Here is a 23,266-nt window from a genome sequence, read left to right on the forward strand (position 1 = left end):
ACAGCCACAGGAAAGCTGGAGTAACCATACTAATAATATATGAAATAGACTTTAAAACAGTGACATACATACATATACAGAGTCAAACTTCTGATGGAAATCTCCCATACCATTTTATTTAAATGGAATCTAATTATTTTGCAATAAAAGAGAAATTTAAGAATGTAGGGGGCTTCCCTGGTGGCGCAGTGGTTGAGAATCTGACTGCTGATGCAGGGGACACGGGTTCGAGCCCTGGTCTGGGAAGATCCCACATGCCACAGAGCGGCTGGGCCCGTGAGCCACAACTACTGAGCCTGCACGTCTGGAGCCTGTGCTCCGCAGCAAGAGAGGCCGCGATAGTGAGAGGCCCGCGCACCGTGATAAGGAGTGGCCCCCGCTTGCCACAACTAGAGAAAGTCCTCGCACATAAACGAAGACCCAACACAGCCATAAATAAATAAATAAATAAATATAAAAAAAAAGAATAATAAGCTACATGTTTAAAAAAAAAAAACAAAAAGAATGTATACATATGGAGGAAAATATGTCTAAACTAATCAAGTCTCCTAATTCTCCCTCTTTTAGTTCCACATACCATAAAACCAAATCCTCTTTTCCCTTCTTCAAATCGCAATAATTGAGTTCTTATGAATTATTTTCTAAAACTTTCAACATTTTTTTCTGCCAAGCAATTAAGCTCTAATTTCTTAGATTCTATAGGGTAGGCAGTTTATGAGATTTTATGATGATTTGGAGATGGTAAGATGCCTTGAATCTGATATTAATACTACGTCACACGTGGAAACAACCTAAATGTCCATCAACAGATGAATGGATAAAGAAGATGTGGTACATATACACAATGGAATACTACTCAGCCATAAAAAGAATGAAATAATGCCATTTGCAGCAACATGGATGGACCTAGAGATTATCACACTAAGTGAAATAAGTCAGAAAGAGAAAGACAAATACCATGATATCACTTATATGTGGAATCTAAAGTATGGCACAAATGAACTTAACTACGACACAGAAACAGACTCACAGACACAGAGAACAGATTTGTGGTTGCCAAGGGGGAGGGTGGGGGGGATGGACTGGGAGTTTGGGATTAGCACATGCAAATTATTATATACAGAATGGATAAACAACAAGGTCCTACTGTATAGCACAGGGAACTATATATATTCAATATCTTGTGATTAAACCAAAATGAAAAAGAATGTATATACCTATGTAGCTGAATCACTTTGCTATACAGTAGAAATTAACACAACATTGCAAATGAACTATACTTTAATAAAATAAATTAAAATTTTCTTAAAAATTAAAAAAAAATACTACGTCACAGAAAAGTACAGAAATTCTGTTCAGGATACTAAAAAGATTTCTTATCAGCTTCTAATTTGCAAGAAAACTAGTCATTTACATAGGACTTACTCTCTCAGGTCTGCTCTCTCGGCCAGGTGGTTTCAAAATATCATCCACATTCTTAGATTCAGGTTTCTTCTCGACCCGCGGAGCTGGAGGTGGCTGGTGGCTTAGTGAAGGAGCTGGCAGGGGCATTCGCTCCTCTGGGTAAGTTCTTCGTTCTCCTAGGATTCCAGCAGTTGAACAAATTACTATTTATACAGTAATTATTTAAAATTTTAACTCTCTCCACTCCTCCTAAGGTAATATAACTTATGGTGATTTGGGGGCTTACTTTTATCCTTAATTAGAGATAGTTTAAGATAATGTAAATCTATTGAAATCAAGAAAATGAAAAGATTTAGGTATGATTTCAGGCAAAAAGAATGTTTTGAAAAATACTGAATTCATCCTTGTTTGTATTAAACTTAGGAAAAAAGTTAAGCAACAGAATATAGAAGAATAACATGTACTCCTGAATAGTCCTGAGTATGATTTATAGTCCGTCTGTATGTAACTTCTGCTTTACAATTTTGAGAACGAGTCACCAGCTTAGGAAAGCTTGTTTGTATAAGTAGGTGTGAATTTCTAGTTTAAGTGTAATTTATAACAGTGAAAAACTAAAAGCAACCTAAACGTCCAAAAATAAGAGTCATATATCTCATCCACTTGATGGACTATCATAGAGCTGTTAATATAATAGGTTTACGTATGGAAAAATGTATATAGTACACAATATCAATGGGAACGAGCACAACAAAGAAACTGTATTTATACTTTGATTACAACTTCATTAATATGTGTGTGAAGAGAGAATGACAGGAAATATACAAAATTACAATAGTTGTGGTATGGTAGGTGGTGGGATTATAAGCGATTTTGTTTCTAGCTTCCAAAATTTCTTTAATAATGTAAAAAGAGAATTTACATTTTATTTCATCAATTACATGGCTATTTTTGGTGATAATGTTGTCACCTCTGAGAAATCTGTGAGTGCATTTTACTCTGAAAGTTTAAATCCATAACTACAATGGAAAGCATCTCATGTTGTTTTCAGTTCTCAGCGTCTTTATAGTTAATAAGGCACTAATCTACCTCCAAACATGGACGGTCCTTCATAGGCTGGTCGGTCAGACTTCCGATCATAGGATGGCCTATCAAATCCCCCTCTTCTGGATGAGGAATGGTCTTTTTTGTCTCGATATGACTGAGTCCTAGAAGGTTTAACAGTAAGTGCTTTGGTAAACAAAAAATATTGGAGGTCTCTTATAATGCAACACCATTATCTGCCCAATTTTTTCTATGGGTACTTACTATACATAGTCAATACTTATATTTTCATTTTGCTTTCCCATTTAGATCTGCCTTGCATACACACATCCACAGAGCTCACAAATTGCAAAAATAAATTGTTTGCCTATTAACTAAGCAATGATTACAACTTTGTTAACAATACTCTTTCCTTTCCTTTCTGGCTATCTCCATCTCCCATTTAACTCTCTGGAATTCAAGCTCACAAAACTCAACCACCTAGTTTCCTGAAAATTGGTACTCTTCCCTCTCCAAATTATACACACACGTGCATGAGAAAAATACATCATTTACTAAATTTCCTTTAACTACACTGACTTTTGCTGAACTTAAGTATATGGTAATTTGCACACCTGGCAAAGATATTTCTCATAGCATACCTGTCATCTCGAGGTCGGCGTTCTCTGTCAAATCGATCCCGGTCATAGTCAATAACACCACGATCCCGGTCTCGATCTCTATGTGTCTCCCGATCCCTTTTGAAATCTCGATGATCTGCCATGACATTACTTTGACGATCAAAATAAGGCTCACGATCTCTGTCTCTATCATAACGATCTCGTTGGCCTACATGCTCTATAAAAACAATATAAAATAAGAACTATATCCTTTTTCTGAAATAAAAGCAGAAATGTACACATCTAAATTTAGAACTAGTATAAATTGTTGCCCTAAATTCAACTTATAAATCTTTTAGCTATATTAAAGGGAGGCCCACATTCGAAGAGGCCCTCTGTGAGCTGGCCCCTGCCTAACCCTAGTTCCCTCTCTGATCTCACCTCCTACTACTTTCCCCATCTCTTTGTGATGCAACCACACTTTCCTGTTCCTGAGACCTACCACCTGCTGTTCCCTCTGACTGGGACCATCTGTTTGCAGATGCTTCATGGTTGACTCCTTGTCATTCAGCTCTCAGCTTCACTGTCACAGGGGCCTCCTCTGACCACTCTGTCTAAATTAACCACCTTCACTATCCATCACATCAAATGTTTCATTGTCTTTATAATACATTCAAAGGTCTGAAACGATCTTGTTCATTTATTCGTTTGTTTTTCCCATTAGAATGTAATTTCATAAGCACAGAAGCTTTTATTTTTCTCATGTTGAATTCCCAGTGTCTAGAACAGGGATTAACAAACTTCTTCTGTAAAGGGACAGACAGTCAATGTTTTATAGGACATACAGTCTTTGTCGCAACTACCCCAGCTCTGGTTTGTTAGCATAAAAGCAGTTGTAAACAATAGCTAATGGGAGTGTGTCTGTGTTCCATTAAAACTTTATTTCTGGGACTTCCCTGGTGGCACAGTGGTTAAGAATCCGCCCACCAATGCAGGGGACACGGGTTCGAGCCCTGGTCCGGAAAGATCTCACATGCCGCAGAGCAACTAAGCCTGTGCACCACAACTACTGAGCCTGTGCTCTAGAGCCCACGAGCCACAACTACTGAGCCCACGTGCCACAGCTACTGAAGCCTGTGCGACTAGAGCCCGTGCTCCACAACAAGAGAAGCCAATGCAATAGGAAGCCCGCGCACCACAACGAAGAGTAGCCCCTGCTCGCCACAACTAGAGAAAGCCCGCACGCAGCAACGAAGACCCAATGCAGCCAAAAATAAATAAATTAATAAATTAAAACCAAAAAACACAAAAACTTTATTTCTGAACACTGAAAAAAAAAAAAAAAGGGAGGCCCAGATAATCTTACCAAAAGGGAAATCATATGATAATTGGGTCCTAAAAAGTTTAAAAATACTGATCTCTCTGGGACTCCTACCTGTTTCAAAAGTTGATCTTTCAGGTAGTGGATCTGGACGTAGAGTTATTCTTTCTCCATAGGGTATCTGTTCAACTTTATTAGTGGATATGTCTGGTAAACAAAATCAGGGATAAAAACACTGTAAGAGTGAAGCTTAAGGAAGCCAAAGCTGAAGCTAACAATTCCTTTAGAATCCCAAATACAAATTTGCCACTTTCACTCACCTCGGCCATGGCCATAATCGACAGTCTGCTGCACTGGTGGTGGTTTGGACATTGGTGGCATACCCATAGGCACCGGGCCAGGAGGAGGGATGGAAGGGTGAACAGGTGGGGGTGGTAACACTGGAGCAGATGGAATCGTTGCAGCTTCAGGTTTAAATTCCGAATTCAGTCCTTGTTCATCATTTGTATCCCAGAGGCCATAGAAAGAATCTTCATCCCAGCGTTCCTGTTCCATAGCTGAAGTCTGTGGCTTTAACACTGGAGGAGGAGGTGGCGGCGGAGGAGGAGGGGGTGGCGGTGGCGGTATTGGGATAGGCGGCCTGGTCACAGGAACAGATGATCTTGCTGGTGGAGCAGAGGGTCTTACAATTGAACCTGGTGGTTTACCCATAGGAGGGGGTGGTCTATAGGACCCTGGAGGCTGGAAAAAAGAGTAAATGGCTTAATGAATGAGCATACCATCATGTTTTCATGTATCAGTAGAAATTAAAATCTGGTTCTCAATCCATTGAAGAAAAATTTGATATATTGAACTTACTCAAAATTAAAAACTTTTTGTACTTTAAATTTAAAATACACCATTAGGGAGAAAATACATGCATAGCACCTATCTGATAAAGGACTTGTATTCAGAATATAAAAATCTCTTATAAGACAAATAGTCAAAAAAAATATGGGCAAAAGATTTGCATATAGTTTTCCAAAGAAAACATATGAATGGCCAATAAGCCCATGAAAATATGCTCGACATCATTAGTCATGAGGGAAATGCAAATTAAAACCACAATGAGGTACCATTTCATACCCAGTAGAATGGCTATAATTGATAAAACAGACAATAACAAATGATGGCAAGGATGTAAAGAAACACAAAGACTCTTAGACTGCTAGTAAGAATGTAAAATTTCCACTTTGGAAAATGGTCTAACAATTTGTCAAAAAGTTAAACTTCAATTTACCAAATAATTCAGCAGTTCCATTCCTAGGTCTCTAACCAAGAAAAACATGCCCCCCCAAAGACCTGCACACAAATATTCACAACATCATTATTCGATAACCCAAATGTCCATCAACTGGTGAATGGATAAACAAAATATGGTATAGCCATACAACAGATTGTTACTTGGCAATAAAAAGAAATGAAGTACTGATTCATGCTATAACATGGATGAACCTTGAAAACATTATGCTAAGTGAAAGAAGCCAGACACAAAAGACCACATATTGTATGATTCCACTTAAATTAAATGCCCAAAAAGGCAAATCTATAGGGACAGAAAGTGGATTAGCTGTTGCCTGGGACTTGGGTAGGAATGAGGATTAACTGCAAATTGGCACAAGGGATCTTACTGGGGTGATGAAAATGTTCTACAACTGGATTATGGCGATGGTTGGACAATTCAGTAAATTTACTAAAAATCACTGAATTACAAACTTAAAATGGGCAAATTAGATGATGTAAATTATACCTCAAATACCTTAGGTTGGTTTAAAAAAGGAAAAAAAAAAATGCCCTCAACACTATCACCTCCTCCCTTCCCTGCAATGAACCACCCTCTTTTTCTTCTCCTTCCAGAAAAATTAGTGTGCTAGCCAATCTGATACAAATATCCCAGGCCCACCTCAAACCTACTGAATTTCTGTGAGTGAGGTCCTGGCATTAGTTTAAAATAAACAAAACTTCTGTAATTCTGATGTTCACCACCTGGTTAAGAATCTCTGCTATAAACTATCTCCCCACTATGGTAACCTATCTCCTCCACAAAAATAGTGAATTTCCAGTGAGAGAAACAAACTCTAGCTAGCTCCCTCACTTCTATCTAATTGTCTGACTGACAATAGTAGTTTGTGGCAAGGCTGGTACCAACACACAACATCAGAACCGGGAAACAACAAAACAAAGATACCAAATGGGACATTTAGTAATCTCTCTGACAACCACCAAATGTCAACAGAAATGTATATTAAGGAAACAGTAGAATCTCTTGGTAGATAGGTTCTATTTACTTAATATTAAAACCCAATTGTCAAATTTTATTTTAATCTTTGCAATCAGAGATAATTTTAATCTCTGATTCGAACACTCTTTACCCATTTCTCTTAGTTCTATGTTTCTGGTTTGTTCTATTGACAAACAAATTGACAGCTACTTTAGACCTTGGAAAGCCAACAATACCCATTACTTATATATTTATTCATACACAGGCTGCGTGTTAAACTTTTTGAGTAACAAAATTACATTTTGGCTAATAACGTAAGAAATATTATTTAACAAGAGGCCACTATAGGCTGGAGTTAAAGACAAATGACTATTAGGTAAATGATGTAAGGTAAACTTTAGGTTATGGCACTTTAAACTTTGTTAGGGAAATGCCTATGCATGACAAAGCTACTGCGTCTGGAGCACAGCTATCCAGACATGCTTTAGATATCATAAGGATTCTGGACTATGTCTACAAATAAAAAGTGTTGTTTTCATATTACATAGTGAAAGCAATACATACATTTGTGAAAAACAGAACACTCCTACAGTATTTACATGAGAAAGGATTAACATCTGTACCATACTAAGGGTCACATAAATTAGTAAGAGAAACCTTAAGAGTCAAATAGATAAAACAGGATTTTTATAAGAAATGTAATTAACAATTATCAGAAAATATTCATGTTCACTAATTATCGAAACTACCAAACATTTTATTATTTTTAAAAATATTTATTTATTTGGCTGCACCAGGTCTTAGTTGCGGCACGCAGGATCTTCGTTGCCGTGTGCGGGATCTTTAGTTGCAGCATGAGGGATCTAGTTCCCTGACCAAGGATCAAACCTGGGCCCCTGGCATTGGGAGCGCAAAGTCGTAACCACTGGACCACCAGGGAAGTCCCATTACCAAACATTTTAAAACATTTTATTAAAATATTAAATCTTCCAAAAATATTAAGTAGCTGATGCTTGCTAGGCTATAGTATAGTTGTTATATAACTATTTTAGAGAGCTGTTGGCTATATTATAGGAATCATTAAAAATGTCCTTGTTCTTTAACTAAAGTATACCACTACAGGAGTTTAAAAGTACTTTTAAGAAGTTATCTAAAATAAGAATTTGAAGCATAATGCATAGTGGTTTGTAGAAAATAAAGAATGCAGATGTAAGCTTTTATCTATAGAATGGGTAAACAACAAGGTCCTACTGTATAGCACAAAGAACTGTATTCAATATCCTGGGATAAACCACAATGGAAAAGAATATTAAAAATGTGTATATATGTATAACTGAATCACTTTGCTGTACAGCAGAAATTAACACAACATTGTAAATCAACTATACTTCAATAAAAAAATATTAAAACTAAAAAAAATAAGAATTTGATGCAAAGACATTTATTAACATTGTATTAATAAAAGATTAGAAACAAAGGTTTAACTTTGTTAAATGGAATAGTTTTAATAAATTGTGCATCAAAAATAAAAAGCATGTAGCAATATGTTAAAATGTTTGTGATTGATTTATCAAGTGAATAAAGCAGAAATGTGGATCTATAATCTAGAGCTTCTACTATTTGCTAAGAGAGTCAAAGATAAAAGATGTAGTTCCTATCCTTATGAAGGACAGGCAAGATAAGAGAGAAGGCAAGACAAGACAGAAGGCAAGACAGACAAGAAAACAGACAATCCAAATACAGTATGATAAGGGTTCTGACAGAGGCCCATAAGATGTTACAGGCGTACATGCGAGGGCAATTGTCCTACACAAGTGGAAGAGAAGATACAGAGATGAGTTCTAAAACATAAACAAGAATTAACTAGTTAGAGGAGAGGATAGGAAGAGAAAAAAAAAGAAACTCTAGGTTTAGACAACAACGTGCATATACAAAGGCATGGAGAAGTAAGAGCCAGTCACACTCACAGAATTGTCAGAAGCTCCATGTGGAGGGAAAGTAAAGAGAGGGAGTAGCAAGTAATGGTAAGCAGAGCTTGGGCCAGCTCAGGAAGAACATAAAAGGCCAGGCAAAAGAATCTAGATTTTATCCTGAAAGGAACATAAGAATACTGAAGCGTTCTAAAGCCAAGGTACAACATGGTGAGATTTATGTTTTAAAATGTCCATTTTGGAGACTTCCCTGGTGGTGCAGTGGTTAAAAATCCACCTGCCAATGCAGGGGATGTGGGTTCAACCCCTGGCCCGGGAAGATCCCACATGCCACAGAGCAACTAAGCCCATGAGCCACAACGACTGAGCCTGTGCCCTAGGGCCCATGCACCCTAGGACCCGACGCCACAACTACTGAGCCCACGTGCCACAACTACTGAAGCCCGCGTGCCGCAACTACTGAGCCCGCGTGCTGCAACTACTGAAGACTGCATGACTACAGCCTGTGTTCCGCAACAGGAGAAGCCACCGCAGTGAGAAACCCGTGCACCGCAACGAAGAGTAGCCCCCACTCGCCACAACTAGAAAAAGCCCGTGCACAGCAACGAAGACCCAACGCAGCCAAAAAAAAAAAAAAAAAAAGACATAAAATGTCTGTTTTGGCCAGCAGTCACATCAGTGCTGCCTAAAGTAGAGTGTAGGGTAGTCCTAACTACAAAGTGGCATGAGAGAACTTTTGGGGGCAATGGAAATTTTTTTTATCTTTTAGTATACATTTGTCAAAACTCAAACTGTGGGCTTAAAACATGTAAATTATAACTCAAAATTTGATTCAAAAAATATTTTAAAAATAATCACTCTGGAAGCAGAATGAAGAATGGATCAGAGGGGAATGAGATGGAGAGAGATGAATTAGGGTGTTTCTGAAATAATCTAGGCAAGAACTGACATGGGCTGGAACTGAGGTTGTAGGGAAGTGGAGGATAGAATACTTGAACAATATTAAAAAGATAGTAAAATTAATCAACAGAATGACTGAACACAGAAGGTTAGGACAGAGAAAAGAGTTACGGCTGACTTCAGGTTTCAAGTTCGGGTGACTAGGTGATAATGAGGAGAAAGAACAAGTTTTCATGGAGGATGGTAATGAGCTCCATTTTAAATATGTTGAGTTTGGCAGGAGACACACCCAGAGAGAAACCCTGTAGGCAGATGGATGCATACACAGGCCAAGAGATATGATTTGGGGAGTCAACATCATGGTGGTTGCTGACATCAACAATTACGTCTGAGTGTTGTGTGTTAGATTAGGATGGAAGGGAACGTTGAGAAATGAAGAGTTAATCTGATGAAATGGTTCAGTAGTGTTTTTTTTCTCTCTCTCACTTATATTTGCATGATAACATTTTTAAAGCCCATCACTGGCTTAAAGGTAAAACAACAACAACAACAAAATGAAAGCAAAACAAGGGGAGAGCTTAATCACACAAGTCTTTAACGTAGCTTCACTGCCTGAACTGGGGCACGATGTTCAACCCCTTCCCTAGCTAAGGACTAGTAGCCTGAAGAGGCCGGGGGACTATGAAGCTCACATGAGCAGGGCTCACAGGGAGTCCCTGCACTGTCCAAATGGAAAACAGGACTATTTGAACAAAAAGGATTACCAAGAAAATTCTACAATTTTGTGAACACCAAGCCATGTATATAGTTCCGGTGTGCTTGGTGTACTTATCAAATCCTGGGGGGAAAAGCATTTCTGTCACACTTTCGACCATACTCATAATATTTTCAAAGGTCCATTACCATTAGCTTTTTACTTTTCCAAAATTTACATTTTTTATAGAGGAAATTTATACTTATTGTAATACAAAAAAAAAATCAAACGACACACAAACATACAAAGTAAGAACCATTTCATTTTCTGGGCACATATTTTCCCATACCGGATACATTCCAGGTCTTGAAGATGTATTCTGCAATCTCGAATCCTGGGGTGGTAGATGGTCAGGCATCTGTGGCTCAGACCCATAGTCTTTCATCTTTTGAAGCTGTTCTTTCTGTTCTCTGTAAACAAATAAAATTGCCATTGTACATAAGGCATGTGTTCTCCATTCCTAAATAACTATAATTAATATTGAAGAACAAAAAAGGAAACTAAAACCTTTTTTCAAACCCTCTACAGTGCCCATAAAGCATCTCCAGGGTAATACTCTCTTGCCTTTATGAGCTAACTGATCAGTCATCTACGACCTATAAAATAATGATAAATTATTGAAGATCTTCAAGGACCGATTCTAGAACCTGCCTCTTTAGTCTATTTTAATATCTCACCTACTTGTCATGTTTTTCTTTCATCCAACAAAAATCTCTCTTGCTATTTTTTTCTTTGTTCAATAGTCTTTAGATAAGAGGTTGCAAAATGGTGGCACATGGGCCAAATATCAATGTATTTGGATATATATGAATATATAAAAAGGTTTTTTAAAATTTAGCTTCCATATTAGTTTTAAAATCTGAGCTAGCTGCCATTACTTACAAAGCAAAATAACATATTTTTCCATATAAATTCAAATTTTAAAGAGATCTGCAGACAGTGGGCCTACATTCCCACATGCCAACAATCAGCTCAGTGGAGTAGTGGCTGCCTGCTTTAGATGAAGCAGTTTGCCACAGTCCTCACCAAACCCAGTAGAGTTACACTGGCCCGCTTTCACTCATTTTAGTTACCTGTGTGGTTCTTGTGGGCATTTTAGTTTACAGCCCCTGCTGTATACAGTGAGAACAGTTGTCAGTCTAAACCTTTAAAACAACACTTCATACTCCTAAAGAGTAGTTACGTAACTCTTCCAGTTTTTCTTTAAATCGCTGGTCAAATTCCCTTCACTTTTCCTTACAATGCCCACAGTAAACACATACAACATCTACCACAACCTCTTCAGACCTTTTACAATTTTCTCCCTACCATTTTGTAAAGTGTAATGACCCAAATGGACACAAAGTAAGGGTCAAGTATAAAAAAAGATTATTTTCTGCCTCATGTAAATCATACTATGACTTTCCCAATACAACGTGAGTGACTTGTATTTAACTACGACCACTCTTACCCATCACTTCACATATTTTGTTTTATTATGTGGCCTAGAAAGAGCTTTAAAAAAAGGATGACGAGGCACCTTGTATCCAGCATTTCTATACAAAGCAATAACGGGTTAAAAGGAAATTTCAAAAAGGAAAGGAAAGAAACCTTGGCAGCTTAGTAACACCAATCAGCTTGGTGTTCTCCATAAACAACAGATTTTAGAGTTGGACAGACTGGGTTCAAATTCTAGGTTTACCAATTCTAGTAGCCAAGTGGTACTCTCTGAGCCTTAGTGTCTTTGGTGAAGTGAGAATACTATTACTTATCTTTGCAGGCCTTTGCGGTAAGGATTTGAGATAGGAGGATTGAGATAATACATGCTAAATTATCAGCACAGTGCCAGCACAAAGTAGGTGTTAAATTAAAGGTGTCCATAATTTAAAAGTGAACAGAGAATAGCTAAATGTTCTATAGCATACTTTCCACATTTACTACTATCTTCAGGAGTAATCTGGAAAAGTCAAATCTCTTAGAGTGTATCTTCTATAGACCACAGAAATCTGTTTTGTTTCCTGAGGCACCTGATCTTTGATCTTTACTTACAGGTATTTTTCCTCATTATACTTTTTTAGTCATAAAGCTTCAGTTATAATTTCAATTGGCATAATCCACAAATGTAGACCAGAATTGAAAAATGAAAAAAAAACACAATACATTGGAATATATCAAAAACTAACCATTAATTTATTTTCACAAAACATTGCTAATTCCTAAGAAATTACTCAAAAAGTAATTTCTCATTGCAATCTGTCAGTGACTCCTAAATTCTCATCTCAGGATATAGTTGGTATAAGGATTACATGAATTAATACATACAAAGCACTTAGTACAGTTCCTGGTACATAGTAAGCGTGCAATAAATGTTAGCTTTTATTATTACTGCTACTAATGGGAAGCATTATGTAGATACCTATACATAGTTGGGTGACTGTAGATCAAGAAATCCAAATTCTATTTTCCATCTCACAAAGAAAATATTTGATTATGTAGAAACAAGTAACATCCTCAAGCAGAGATAGATACTGCTTCTAGTTATAATGAAAGATAAAACATCCCAAAAAGAAAGAATCAATAGTTAGATAAATCTGAGGCTGCTTCCAGGTAAACCATTCTTAGCTTCAACAGAGAAAAATATAAATCCTTCCAGCACTTTCCAAAGTTATACCAAAGATTAGTGAATATGAAGTCTATCAGATCTAATACCAAAGAACAAACTGCCTCAGGGGAAAAAAGGGATTTTACGTATGAGCTCTGTGAAATACAGAGCACTGGAAAGTTGAAGTTTGAACTTGAAACAATCACAGGCATGGCATGTCGGCAACATATCTACGAAAGCCAAGAATGGCTATCAAATTTTCATATTTCAGGACATAAGTTTATAATTAATACAGTTCCTAAATATCCATCCTACCCTAAAACAGCACTCAATGACTAGAAATTAAAATTAAAATCATGTGGTAAGAACTTGAACAAAAATGATTCCATTCAAATATAACACATCATTTTAAAAAGAGCAGTCTGAATGCGGTTTTGACTAAAAGAAATGATCTTAAGTAGTTAACTTACCTAAGCATTTTCAGTTCTTGTGCAGCTTTCAAAATGATTTCATGCTGCCTCTGACTGAGAACCATTACCCCTCCAAGGCCTTGGTCAGAGTCTAAGTTTGCATCCGACCCCATCATTTCAGAAGAATGATGTGAGGAGGGCATATGTTCCGCCATGGGGGAATGTCTATCCACATCAGATGGGTACCATCTGTCTGACAATCGTTCTCTTTCCCAGTCCATTCTGTCAGGAATATAATCTCGCTTTTCCCGCCACGTATCTCCTCTTTCTGGGTACTCTCGGATCCTCAACTCACCCCTATCACGGAAATCTCGATCATACCCATGGTCTCGATTTCTTTCTTCTCTCCATCTATCATCCCGATATCTATCCACAGGTGGAAGAGGTGGGAGGGGTGGTAAAGGTGGAATAGATGGAATATCTCGTTCACGGAACTGTGATTCTTGTTCATCCAGTGGTCTCCCATAATCTCTGTCCCACTCATTATCCAAATTTCTATCATACATATCCATAGGTCTTCCGATCCGATCCACGTCCCTGTCCATTTCCCTGCTGTAGTCCTCATCCATATCCTGATCTCTCTCCCAATCATCCCACCAAGGGCCTCGTCTATCTCCATCATGAGATCGAGATGGTGCCGAAAACCTGTCCTCTCTGTTATATGAATCTAGTGTATCATCTTGATAGTCATGTTCACATTCTCTCCAGTATCTCTCTCTATCCCAATCATCAAGTCTTTCTCGTTCCACTGGAGCATTTCTACCATCTAATGGGAACTCTTCATGCCCTCTCTCTTCTCCATGGTTCCATGTTGCCCTAGGAGGCTCATCTCGGTGATATGAATACATTTTTTCCCCACCATCTCCTGGTTCTGGTCTAAATGGACCTCTGTCACGACCAAAATCTGGTCTTCCCAGACCCCTTTCCCGACTGCCAGGCCCTCGAGGTGGTCCCCTCTCCCTGCTCCCAGCTCTTCGGGGTGGTACTCTCTCTCTACTCCCAGGTCTTCGAGGGGGTCCTCTCTCCTGGCTGCCAGCCCTCCGAGGTGGTCCCCTTTCTCGGCTGCCAGCTCTACCCCTCTCCTGGCTGCCTTGCAGACCACCTGGCATTTTCTCCCGACTGCTTCCTGGCCTCACCAACCCTCTGTCCCGGCTGCCTTCTCCTCTACTCATCTTCTCTCGACTGTCTTCTCTTCTACCCATCATTTTATCACGAAAGTCTTCTTGCTTGACCAATCCTGGGCCACGGCTGATTGCCTGGCCTCTACCTCTATTTACTAGTCCTTTATCCCGTGTGTCTTCCATTCTGCCTTGCCCAGGACCTCTGTAAGATGAGCTGCTGCCTCGATTGCCTTCTAACCTATTATCTCTGTTATCTGGCCGAGGCAGTCCTTTATCTTGGTTGTTTTCTGAATGGGGCAGACCAATACCCAAAGGTTTAAAATCATTATCTGCAGTTAGTGATGATGATGTTGCTACTGCTGTTCCTCCCTCCATCCCCCCTGTTTTTGAGGGAAAAGTAGATTGAGAAGGTACAGGTTTATTTGCAAGGGGTACAGGCTGAGTAACAGCTTGGGCTTTGTCCATTTGAGTCTCCATACTTTGAGAATTCTGGTCCCAATTAGAAGGCTCTATGGGCCCTTCCGAGACTTCGCTTTTAGGTGGCTCTTGCTGAGAGTCGCTTAGATTCTCATTTGACTGAGCCGCCTTGGCATCCTTTACATCTGCAGCAATGGAAAATGCAGCTGATTGCATTTTAAAATTCTTCTGCTGGTTACTACTGGTGTCTGCTAATGGTTCTTTGTTTCCTGGTTCTGCTTGTGACTTAGGTTGCTGCTGATGTTGCTGTCCAAAAGCTGGTTTGGGGCCTTTCCACTGTGGTCCACTCTGTCGAGGACTGAGGGATGTATTGGGGGTAATATAGAACTGAGATGCTGGCCCCCGGGGAATCACTCCCCATTTGCTTTTAGCGCCCTCTGTTGGGTGACCTTCATATCTGGGTCTTGGCCCATCGGGGCGATTTCCTTCAAAACGAGGCCCTTTGGGTCTCGGTCCTTCACACCTTGACCCTAAATCCTCAAATCTTCGAGGACCATCAAATCTACAAGTAAAACAAAAGATATTACTCAAGACAGTAATGCAGAAAAAAAAAAATTCTCCATGTAAAAATATTTAAGGCAATCTTGCCTTAGTATCTGTTTACAAAAATGACTCTTAGTCATTAAACAAACCCTGAGATATCTATATCTTAGAACCAGTATGTTAAGGTGGCAGAGCTCAGAAGGTCTCAGGACAAATCTCCTGCAGCAAGTCACTGATACACTGAATTGTTAAAAAGCAATTATAAAGATTGTGCCTTAGTAGACAGAAAAGTCCACTCATTTCAAACAGAAAAAAAAGTCCCGTAGCTAATTCTGAAAGTACTTTTAGAGTTAAATTATAACTAAAAACTAAATATGAAACAATTAACAAGATAATATAGGATGATTATGATACTGTTGGAGCTAACATTATCATCTTGACTAATTGACAAAAGTTTAAAAAACAGCAGCCAGCTATGTCTTAAAAGCATGCCCTGACATTTAAAAATCTGGACAGATAAATTTTTGCTATGGACCCACTTGTATATTTGGTAAATATTTAGTGTATATCCTCTGTCAGGCACTATGCTACATCCAAGGGATACATGAATAAAATGTCTTCTTTGCCCTCAAAGGGTTTACAATGGAAGAGAAAGAATCTAAGTGTAAATAACTGCCAAAAGGTACAATGACTAGTCTATCTGCACATAATAAGGGCAACAGAGGAGAGAATGGTCAGTTCTACCAGGGTGAAGGTGGTGCTCTCCAATAAAGGCTTTATATAATAGAAGATGCTTAAGTTAACTCTTGAAAAACAAATTCTCAGAGATCAGGTTAACAGAGAGTATTGGAGATGACGGGAGTGGGTGGCAAGGACATCTCAGGCTAAAGAAGCATTATGAGGAAAGGCAGAGAAACATAACCAGCATAGCATGTTTGGCAAACAGTTTAGCATGGCTGAAAGAAAGAGGAAACAAAGTCTAGGACACCTAGGAAAGGAGAAGGAGTGGAAAAGCAGCACACTAAGAGATAAGGTAAAGAGCCAGGCAAGGGTCAATCTCCAGAAGACCTTGTATACCTCGGTGGCATGGACTACTGGTACACCTCCAAAATTCATTCCCCGTTTTTCTACAGTAATTGAGCCTCTCCATTATTAGCTAGACATAAGGATAGCCAGACTAAAGACTCTCTTTCCCAAACTCTCTTGCAGCTGGAACTTTTAGCCATGTTCTGGCCAATGAGCTGAGAGTGAAAATGATTTACACATCCTTCCAGGTTGTAAACTTAAAGGGAAGAACACATCCTTCTCTTCACCATTTTCTTTTTCATGCTGGCTCTGACATGGTGGTGAGGCATCCTGAACCATGTAGATAAGGGCAACATACTAAGAGATGGTAAAGTAACAAATCAGAAGGAACCTGGATTCCTGACACTGGAGAGCCACCATATAAGTCCTGAGAGAGAATAAACTTCTAACTTGTTAAAGCCATGTGACTTTGGATCTCTGTTACAACAGATGAATTAATTCAGCTGGGTAAGAAGTTGGAAATTACCTTAAGCACGTAGAGCCACTAAATATGACGTGATTTTTAAAAGATTTCTCTAGCAGAAAAGTAGTAGAAGGATAAGTGGGAAAAGCTAATTGTAGATTGTCTCTACAATTTGAGTAAGTGAAGGTGAAGTCTGTTCTAAGGCAGTGATTGATATGAGGATGTAAAGGAGGAGATAAAAGTGAGAGATGTGAAGGAAAGTAAAGCTGATAAATTTTCTAACAGGTGGGATTAAAATAATGGAAAAGGAAGAATTTAGGATGGTTCCAAGGTTTTTGGCTTCGGTGATGGTCATGCCTTTCATGCCTCTAATGAGAAATAAAAGGGTTTTTCTTTCATTTGTTAGGGAAATAAATGAGAGTAATAAATTCGGTTTCAGCAAAATATTAACTTCCTATCCCTGTGACACCAGTCTTTGGTAATCTAGAAGTCTTAGTTTCAAAGGGAGAATGCTTCTATCAGGGGACACAACAATGACTCTATTAAACTCCAGTTCAGACTGCCATCTGGCCACTTTGGGTTCTGAATCAACAAGCAAAAAAGGGAGTTACTGTACTGGCTGTGGCGGGGGGGGATTAATCCTGTCGTTCAAGGGGAAATTGGGTTATTTCTACACAGTGAGGGTGAGGAGTATGTCTGGAATGGAGGAGATCCTCTAGGACACCCCTTAGTACTTCCATGTCCTGTGATTAAAGTCAACAGAAAACTAAAATAACTCAATTCAGGCAGGGTTGAGAATAGCTCAGACCTTTCAAAAATGAAGGTTTGGGTCACTCCACCAGGCAAGGAACCAAGACCAGCTGAGGTACTCACTGACAGCAAAGGGAATATGGATTAACTAGAGGAAGAAGGCAGTTATAAATACCAACTGTAATTACATGACCAGTTGCTGAAATAAGGCCTGTGATAGTTATGAATATTTCTTCCTTAACGTTTGATATTAAAGGTTTAAATATATATTTATTAGTCAAATATCTTTTAATTGATTTTTCTTCCTTATCATCTAACATAAGATGTATTAATACTAGCTAGCTTTATAACTCAGAATTTAAGTTACAGAATATCAAAGAGGGGATGTAAACCAGCTAGGGAGAATGAAGATTTCCCCAAAGACAAAAAAGGGGCTTTATAATCTTTTCTGGGGAAAGGATGAGAAAATTTCTGGTTGTCCAGGGATAAATGTTTCATGTTAGACACAAAAATCTCCCCTGTGACCCACCCTAATAAGAAACATAGAAGAAAGAAAGAAACATGGCTGGAAAATGTACTTCAGCCCAGCCAAGTCGACACTATATAGAGTCATCGCAAGGAATTAAAAAATACATAAACTCATGCTGTGGAGCGACTAAGCCCGTGCGCCACAACTACTGAGCCTGTGCTCTAGAGCCCAAGAGCCACAACTACTGAAGTCTGCGTGCCTAGAGCCGGTGCTCCGCAACAAGAGAAGCCACCGCAATAAGAAGCCCGTGCACTGCAACGAAGAGTAGCCCCTGCTCGCGGCAACTAGAGAAAGCCTGCGCGCAGCAACGAAAACCCAATGCAGAAATAAATAAATAACATTAAAAAAATAAATAAATAAAAATAAAAATAAATAAACTCACTATAAACAGAGAGAAGGGGCTACCAGTAGATGAGAATTTTGTTTTTAAATTCTGGAAGACAAAGAACAAACATGAGTGGTAACATATGGAGCAGGAAGAAGCCCCAGTTTAGAGTGCTGGTAGCAGAGAGGGATACAATCAAAATGGGGCTGGCTTGCCCAGAGAAACCCAGAGAGGATCAGGATTCTCAGAATCCAGGGATGCTGGGGAAAGACAAGTAAGACTTGGGGATAAAATTATGTAAATTAAAATCTATATTCAGAACCACTGATCAGCTTTTCCCTGGTCTTTTTTTTTTTTAATTTATTTATTTATTTTTTGGCTGTGTTGGGTCTTCGTTTCTGTGCTAGGGCTTTCTCCAGTTGCGGCGAGCGGGGGCCACTCTTCATTGCGGTGCGCGGGCCTCTCACTATCGCGGTCTCTCTTGTTGTGGAGCACAGGCTCCAGACGCGCAGGCTCAGTAGTTGTGGCTCACGGGCCCAGTTGCTCCGCGGCATGTGGGATCTTCCCAGACCAGGGCTCAAACCCGTGTCCCCTGTATTGGCAGGCGGATTCTCAACCACTGCACCACCAGGGAAGCCCTCCCTGGTCTTGAATGTCTCTAAATGCATGAATTTGAGGGTCCCGTAGCGTTAGCACAGTTTTTTGCCCTATCACCTAAAGCAAAGTCTGACAATTGGTTAGCCCCCCACATACACACAGAGCTCCCAATCAGCTTCAGTGTCTCCCACTCTTAAATATAAATGGACAACCAGAGATCACAATATATTTGAGAAATGTCTCCAAAATGAAAAGAAGAGACCAAAGATAAACAGAACATGGACCTGGAGGAAACAGACATAATGCAAAAAAAAAAACAAAACAGAAGAGAACTTAAAAAAAAAAACCCAACTCTCAAGTTAGTATCCTCAGAGACATTCTTAAAGATACTGTATCAGTAAATTGACAACAATTTGCTATATATAAAAAAGGATGAGGGGTCTCCCTGGTGGTGCAGTCGTTAAGAATCCACCTGCCAATACAGGGGACACAGGTTCAAGCCCTGGTCCGGAAAGATTCCACATGCTGTGGAGCAACTAAGCCCATGCGCCACAAATACTGAGCCTGTGCTCCAGAGCCCACAAGCCACAACTACTGAGTCCACATGCCACACCTACTGAAGCCCGTGTGCCTAGAGCCCATGCTCTGCAACAAGAGAAGCCACCACAATGAGAAGCTGCCGCGCTGCAATGAAGAGTAGCCTCCGCTCACCGCAACTAGAGAAAGCCCGTGTGCAGCAACGAAGACCCAGCACAGCCAAAAATAAATTAATTTAAAAAATAAAATAAAACAATAATAAAGATCTTGCGCGCCACAACTACGACCCATTGCAGCCTAAATAATAAATAAATATTAAAAAAAAAAAAAGGGCTTCCCTGGTGGCGCAGTGGTTGAGAATCTGCCTGCCGATGCAGAGGACACGGGTTCGAGCCCTGGTCTGGGAAGATCCCACATGCCGCAGAGCAACTGGGCCCGTGAGCCACAACTACTGAGCCTGTGCGTCTGGAGCCTGTGCTCCGCAACAAGAGAGGCCACGACAGTGAGAGGCCTGCGCACCACGATGAAGAGCGGCCCCCGCTCGCTGCAACTGGAGAAAGCCCTCGCACAGAAACGAAGACCCAACACAGCCAAAAAAATAAATAAATAAATTTGTTAAAAAAAAAAAAAAAAAAAAAAGGATGAGGACTTCCCTGGTGGCACAGTGGTTAAGAATCCACCTGCCAATGCAGGGGACACGGGTTCGAGCCCTTGTTCGGGAAGATCCCACATGCCATGGAGAAACTAAGCCCATGCACCACAACTACTGAGCCTGCGCTCTAGAGCCCGTGAGCCACAACTACTGAAGCCCGCGCACCTAGAGCCTGTGCTCCGCAACAAGAGAAGCCACTGCAACTAGAAGCATGCACACCACAACGAAGAGTAGCCCCCACTCATTGCAACTAGAGAAAGCCTGTGCAAAGCAATGAATATCCAATGCAGCCAAAAATAAATAAATGAAAAAACTTATTAAAAAAAAAAAAGGATCAGGGCTTCCCTCGTGGCGCAGTGGTTGAGACTCTGCCTGCTAATGCAGGGGACACGGGTTCGAGCCCTGGTCTGGGAGGATCCCACATGCCGCGGAGCAACTGGGCCCGTGAGCCACAGCTACTGAGCCTGCGCGTCTGGAGCCTGTGCTCCGCAAAAGGAGAGGCCGCGATAGTGAAGGGGCCTGCGCACCGCGATGATGAGTGGCCCCCGCTTGCCGCAACTGGAGAAAGCCCTCGCACAGAAACGAAGACCCGACACAGCCAATAATAAATATAAAAATAAATAAATAAATAAGACCCGGTGCAACCAAATTAATAAATAAAAAAAATTAAAAAAAAAGTAAATATAAAACAAATAAATAAAATTTATTTAAAAAAAAAAAGGATCAGAACCAGAAGAACTGTAGAATTGTTTTTTAATTCTCAAAATTTAAAAAAATGCAATAAAAGGATTAGAAGTATCTCAGAAAGTACAACAAAATGAGAGAGAATAGAGACAAATATAATCAATCCAGCAGGTCCAAATCCTACAAATGAGGAGTTCCAGAAAGATAAAAACAGAAAATAAGAGTACATAAATAAATAAATGAAGAAACAGGACAAAGAAATTTCCCAGAGTTAAGAGACTCTAATCTCCAGATGGAAAGGGCCCAGCTCACTAAGTATCCAGTACAGTCAATAAAACTAAACAAACAAAAACCACTATAAAATATTAAAAGAAAAGGGATTAAATAAGATTCTGGCAGTAGGGAGAAACCAACTAAAAAGGAAAAGAATCAAAACAGTACAACAGCTACACTAGGTAACAGAAGAAAAGAGAATGCTCGCTGACCCTAAAACCTTGACCTTAAACGCTGATCCTAAATTATGTTCAACTTCAGTAAACAGTATATAAACAGTATTAAATAGTATGGTACAGAAACAGACACACATATCAACGGAACAGAATAAAGAGCCTAAAAATAAACCCATGTTTATACTAATTCATGACGAAGGAGCCAAGAATATAAATACAATGGAGAAAGGATAGTCTCCTTCAATAAATGGTATTGGGAAAACTGGACAGCCACATGCAAAAGAATGAAACTGGACTATTACCTTACACCATACACAAAAATTAACTCAAAATAGATGAAAGAAAAAAAAATAGATGAAAGACTTGAGTGTAAGACCTGAAACCATGAAACTCCTAGAAGAAACATAGGCAGTAGGCTCCTTGACATAGATCTTGGCAATGACTTTTTGATTCTGACATCAAAAGCAAAGCAACAGGGACTTCCCTGGTGGTGTAGTGGTTAAGAATCTGCCTGCCAATGCAGGGAACATGGGTTTGAGCCCTGGTCTGGGAAGATCCCACATGCCACGGAGCAACTAAGCCCATGCATCCCAACTACTGAGCCTGCAAGCCATAACTACTGAGCCCGCATGCCACAACTACTGAAGCCCAAGCACCTAGAGCCTGCGCTCCGCACAACACAATGAGAAGCCCGCACAACTCAACGAAGAGTAGCCCCCGGTCGCCACAACTAGAGAAAGTCTGAGTGCAGCAGTGAAGACCCAATGCAGCCAAAAATAAATAAAGTAAATAAAATTTTTTAAAAAGCTTACTTTAAAAAAAAAAGCAAAACAACAAAAGCAAAAATTAAGTGGGACTACATCAAACTACAAAGCTTCTGCACAGCAAAGCAAATCATCAATAAAATGAAAAGGCAGCCTACTGAATGGGAGAAAATATTTGAAAATCATGTATCTGATAAGGGGCTAATTCCAAAATGTATAAAGAGCTCATACAACTCAACAGCAAAAAAAGAAACAATCTGATTTTAAAATGAGCAGAAGATCATAGACACTTTTCCAACAGACAAATGACATTTTTCCCAAGAAGATACACAGATGTCTTTCCAAAGAAGACATCATGAGAAGATGCCCTACATCACTAATCATCAGGGAAATGCAAATCAAAACCACAATGAGATAGTACTTTACATCTGTTAGAAAGGCTATTATCAAAAAGACTAGAAATAACAAGTGTTGGCAAGGATACAGAGAAAAGGGAACCCTTGTGTACTATTGGTGGGAATGTAAACTGGTGAAGCCCACTGGAAAACAGTATGAAGGCTCTTCAAAATATTAAAAATAGAACTATCATATGACCCAGCAATTCCACTTCTGGGTATTTATTGGAAGAAAACGAAAAAACTAACTCAAAAAGACATATGCACCTCCCCCCCGCCCCATGTTCACTGCAGCATTATTTACAATAGCCAAGGTATGGAAACAACCTATGTGTCCATTGATGGATGAATGGATAACAAAGATGTGGTATATACATTCAATGGAATATTATTCAGCCATAAAAAAGAATGAAATCTTTTCGTTTGCAACAATATAAATGGACCTGCAGGGCATTATGCTAAGTGAAATAAGTCAGAGGAAGACATACTATATGATCTCTCTTATATTTGGAATCTTAAAAAATTTTTAATTAATTAAAAAACCAAGCTCTTAAATATGGAGAACAGACTGATGGTTGCCAGAGGCAGGGTGTGGAGGTGGGAAAAATGGGTAAACTTTTTGTTTTCTTTTGTTTTTTAGTTTACATAAATTATAATAAAAGTATATGCAACCTCAAATTATATATCCAAATTACTAATCAAGTGTGAGGTTAGATTAAAACATTTTCAGGCATGCAAGGGCTCAGGAAACTC

General features: G+C 39.4%; 1 protein-coding gene across 3 annotated transcripts in view; it reads right to left on the reverse strand.

Moving 5' to 3' along the window:
- The window catches only part of YLPM1 (YLP motif containing 1), a 68,185-nt gene that overhangs the window by 20,104 nt on the left and 24,815 nt on the right, over positions 1–23,266 (reverse strand). For 2 of the 3 annotated variants that reach the window (XR_011073893.1, XM_068542461.1), the window contains exons 5-11: positions 13,262–15,361; positions 10,500–10,620; positions 4,686–5,106; positions 4,480–4,572; positions 3,087–3,282; positions 2,491–2,609; positions 1,426–1,580 (exon numbers count right to left, since the gene is read on the reverse strand). Coding sequence is in view for 2 of the 3 variants with exons in the window: in XM_068542461.1 (XP_068398562.1) it covers positions 1,426–1,580; positions 2,491–2,609; positions 3,087–3,282; positions 4,480–4,572; positions 4,686–5,106; positions 10,500–10,620; positions 13,262–15,361 (3,205 nt within the window). In the remaining variant the exon portion in view is untranslated. The remainder of the gene's footprint in view (positions 1–1,425; positions 1,581–2,490; positions 2,610–3,086; positions 3,283–4,479; positions 4,573–4,685; positions 5,107–10,499; positions 10,621–13,261; positions 15,362–23,266) is intronic. The other variant, XM_068542471.1, reaches the window with a different exon arrangement.

Source organism: Eschrichtius robustus, chromosome 1, assembly GCF_028021215.1.
Source record: "Eschrichtius robustus isolate mEscRob2 chromosome 1, mEscRob2.pri, whole genome shotgun sequence".
In the NCBI taxonomy this organism is placed as follows: Eukaryota; Metazoa; Chordata; class Mammalia; order Artiodactyla; family Eschrichtiidae; genus Eschrichtius; species Eschrichtius robustus.